Source organism: Sphaeroforma arctica (assembly GCF_001186125.1).
Source record: "Sphaeroforma arctica JP610 unplaced genomic scaffold supercont1.2218, whole genome shotgun sequence".
In the NCBI taxonomy this organism is placed as follows: Eukaryota; class Ichthyosporea; order Ichthyophonida; genus Sphaeroforma; species Sphaeroforma arctica.
In genome coordinates, this window is record NW_014038340.1 from 4,658 (window position 1) to 7,997 (window position 3,340).

At 46.4% G+C, this 3,340-nt stretch overlaps 1 protein-coding gene across 1 annotated transcript; it reads left to right on the forward strand.

Annotated features, from left to right (window-relative positions):
* Positions 1–2,758: 2,758 nt before the first annotated feature.
* Positions 2,759–2,920, forward strand: SARC_12315 (hypothetical protein; the record flags this gene model as incomplete). The annotated part of the gene is made up of 1 exon (XM_014293579.1): positions 2,759–2,920. A coding segment is annotated over one exon (162 nt), but the record flags the coding sequence as incomplete, so codon positions are not given.
* Positions 2,921–3,340: the final 420 nt, after the last annotated feature.

The window sequence follows — 3,340 nt, forward strand, 5'->3', positions numbered from 1 at the left end:
TATATATATATATATATATATATATATATATATATATATATATATACATATATATATATATATATATATACCATCACATATGCACACAAATGTATATGCCCATATCTTCTATTTTTGTACTCGCTGGCAGGCAAGTTAACGTCGGATGGCTCGTTTGTGGAGGAGGTGCGCGCGTGCTTTGAGACTATGGCCATGAAGATAGAGGGGTTGGTGGTTAACAGCACACAGGACATCCCCACATTTGTTACCAGCCGCATGATGCACGCCATGGTGGCGCATTTAAGAGCGTATCGTGAAATGGTAAGACCCCTTTTTCCGTGTGTATATGTGTGTGCGTTTGTGCGTGTGTATATGTGTGTGCGTTTGTGTGCGTGTATATGCGTGTGCGTTTGTGTGTGTGCGTGTGTGCGCATTTGTATGAGTATATGTGTGTGCGTTTGTGTTAGGGGTGTGTATGTGTGTATTATGAAGAAGGAGCGCGCAGTACCACCCGGCGCAGAATTGATTGGCAAAACAATTAGTCGAGTCGAATGGTGTATACTTTGATGGCGTTGTCAGGCGAGGACTAAGTATTGGTAGTGAGATTACGTGAGTGTTCGTGTGTGAGTATGGATGTGGGTATGTATGTGTGTGAGTATGGATGTGGGTATGTATGTGTGTGTGTGTGTGTGTGTATTTATATACACTTCCATTGTAGCATGTGCACACATCATTTCCAAACAATAAACGCAATAGTGGTGCCTAGCACCCAAGTGTCCCTACGCCTGCAGTCATTCGCGGTAGGCACACTATAGGGCTACACCTACGGAAGTTCCTCGCGATGTCGCGAAAGTGCACATGAATTGAGAATGTATGTATGTGTGCGCTTGAGTGTGTACGCAGTCGGAGCTACCACGTTGTAGATAGCGACATGAGTGTCTTCATGGGTATGACATACACACGCACCCTTTTGCGCTGATGCGTACGTGTGTTGGTTGTTGGCCCGCATGTATCCGGCCCGAATGTGCATGGCCAAGCCAACCGCGGAGAGGTGTACATATATGTCTCTGTACCTAGATGAGGGATACACTCAGGTATATAGTTAGAACGGCATCTATTTATAGAATGCAACAACTCGTGAGCGCACACGTGGCACCCGGGGTTTACGCACAGATACACCCCACAATACACCAGTCAATCAATTGCATGTGTTAACGTACGTCCATGCACAGTATCTCAGTAGCATCGTCCATGCCTGTACACACACATATGCACATAGCCTTGCCCTTATCAGTAAACGCACCTGCACGCAGCACCGTTACACGCGCACACTTACATACTACGCGAAGGAGAAGGCGTTGGAGCGGACGAGCGGAGGTTGATATCACAACTGTGTGCAGTTGTCGTTCGACTCGATTAACTCGTTGGATTTGACACACGACGAGAGCATAACCCTATGACATCACAATAGAGTAAAACTCTTTGACATCACACAAGAGCAACCCCTATGACATCACACAAGAGCAAACCCTATGACATCACACACGAGCAAACCCGATGACATCACACAAGAGTAAACCATTGTGGGTAACCATTGTGGGTAACCATTGTGGGTAACCATTGTGGGTGACCATTGTGGGTGACCATTGTGGGTAACCGTTGTGGGTAACCATTGTGGGTGACCATTGTGGGTGACCATTGTGGGTGTCCGAGACAACTTAACTTCCTTGCAATGGGACTGTCTGTTCAGGTCACTTCCTTCAAGTTACAGTCGGCCGCAGTTCGTGTTTTCTTGACATTTGCCTTTGCATGTGCATCACGTCCATATAAACACACGTCAGCACTACACACGCACCAACCGATCATCTGTTTTTAAATGTGTACCAATACTCGACCGCCTGTTTTTAACTGTGCACCAATAGGAATCATCCAGCATGTCGTCAGAGCTATATTTCCAAACTCCGAAGGGCCAAGCATACCTCCACTTTGCGGCCAGAAGTCCGAAAAATGAACGTCAGTACTTGAAACAGCTGGGCGAACTCATGGCTGCCCAATATCTCCCGGTACGTGCCACGCTCACACTTAAGGTTTATTAAAAAAAGACGCCATTTGAAGAGACACCTTTGATCATACAACAGGAAGTGATGCCACGCAACTGCTATTCACTTGTACTGTACGAAGAGTTGGTGAAGATCTGGTCGTGTGATCTGAGCTAGAAAGTGCAGGTAGCATAGTGCAGATAGGCACAGCATAACACCTGCCCACCCTCACATGGACACCTGTCACTCTCATACGCACGCCCTATATTTTGCGTGTGTTCTTATACAAATACCTTAGTATCAGCCATAGTCTTACACACATCTTATCTACATATATAAGCAAGCTTATCGTTTCAGCGAAATATACAGTACCTCCCACATACACCAAGCGTACCATCTCAAACCCACACACACGCACCTCCACTTCACTCACACCCATGTAACTTCCTTACATTTTCTTACCTGCCACAGCCCAAGAAGTTCAGTAGTATTTGTACACGCTAACTCTACTGTGAGATTCTTCTACGCTTATTAAACCCACCCACACACCACTTCTCTCACACCCATGCCACGTCCTTTTCCTTGCACCCTCGTACCTGCCATAGCCCAAGGAGCTCAGTAGTATTTATACACGCTATGTCGTCCGTGAGATGCTTCTTCGCTTCTTAAACCCACTCACACACCTTCACTCCTCTCACCCATGCCACTTCCTTCTCCTTGCACCCTCCTACCTACCACAGCCGGAGGAGTTCGGAAGTAATTGCACCCGCGCACTCGTCCGTGAGATGTTGGTGGCGCAGTGTCTGGCCCCCACAATCAACACGTGCACAGACGGAGACTTTGTCAATCGACAGATCTTGGCCTGGTTCCCTCCCAAGGAGTTTGCTGATCGCATGAACAATGTATGTGTTCTAGTGTATAGAGTTTTAGGGTTTAGGGTTTCAAGGTTTGAGTTTAGGGCCTAGGGGTTCGAGTATAAAGTTTGTGACGAAGTGTTTGGAGGGTTAGGGTTCAGGGTTTAGGTTTGTGAGGCGTATGAACAGTGTATGAGATTTCAAATGAGAAGGCCTATGCTGAGTTCGGGGGCGACAGGGTATTTGTGCATTGAGGTTTGGGTTGAAGTCGATCACATAGTCTGTTGACCCGTGCCCTTTGATTGATTTCTAATTGGCCATTTAAACTCAAGTTTTAAAACAGACAAATCCCATCTGGTCTCAGCCACGCTCTGATTTTAGTCAGTATTGCACCAGTCAACCTGTCCTACTTTCGAATTGAGGGTTTTTCACTCATTCACTCATTCGTCATTCACTCAGTCGTCATTC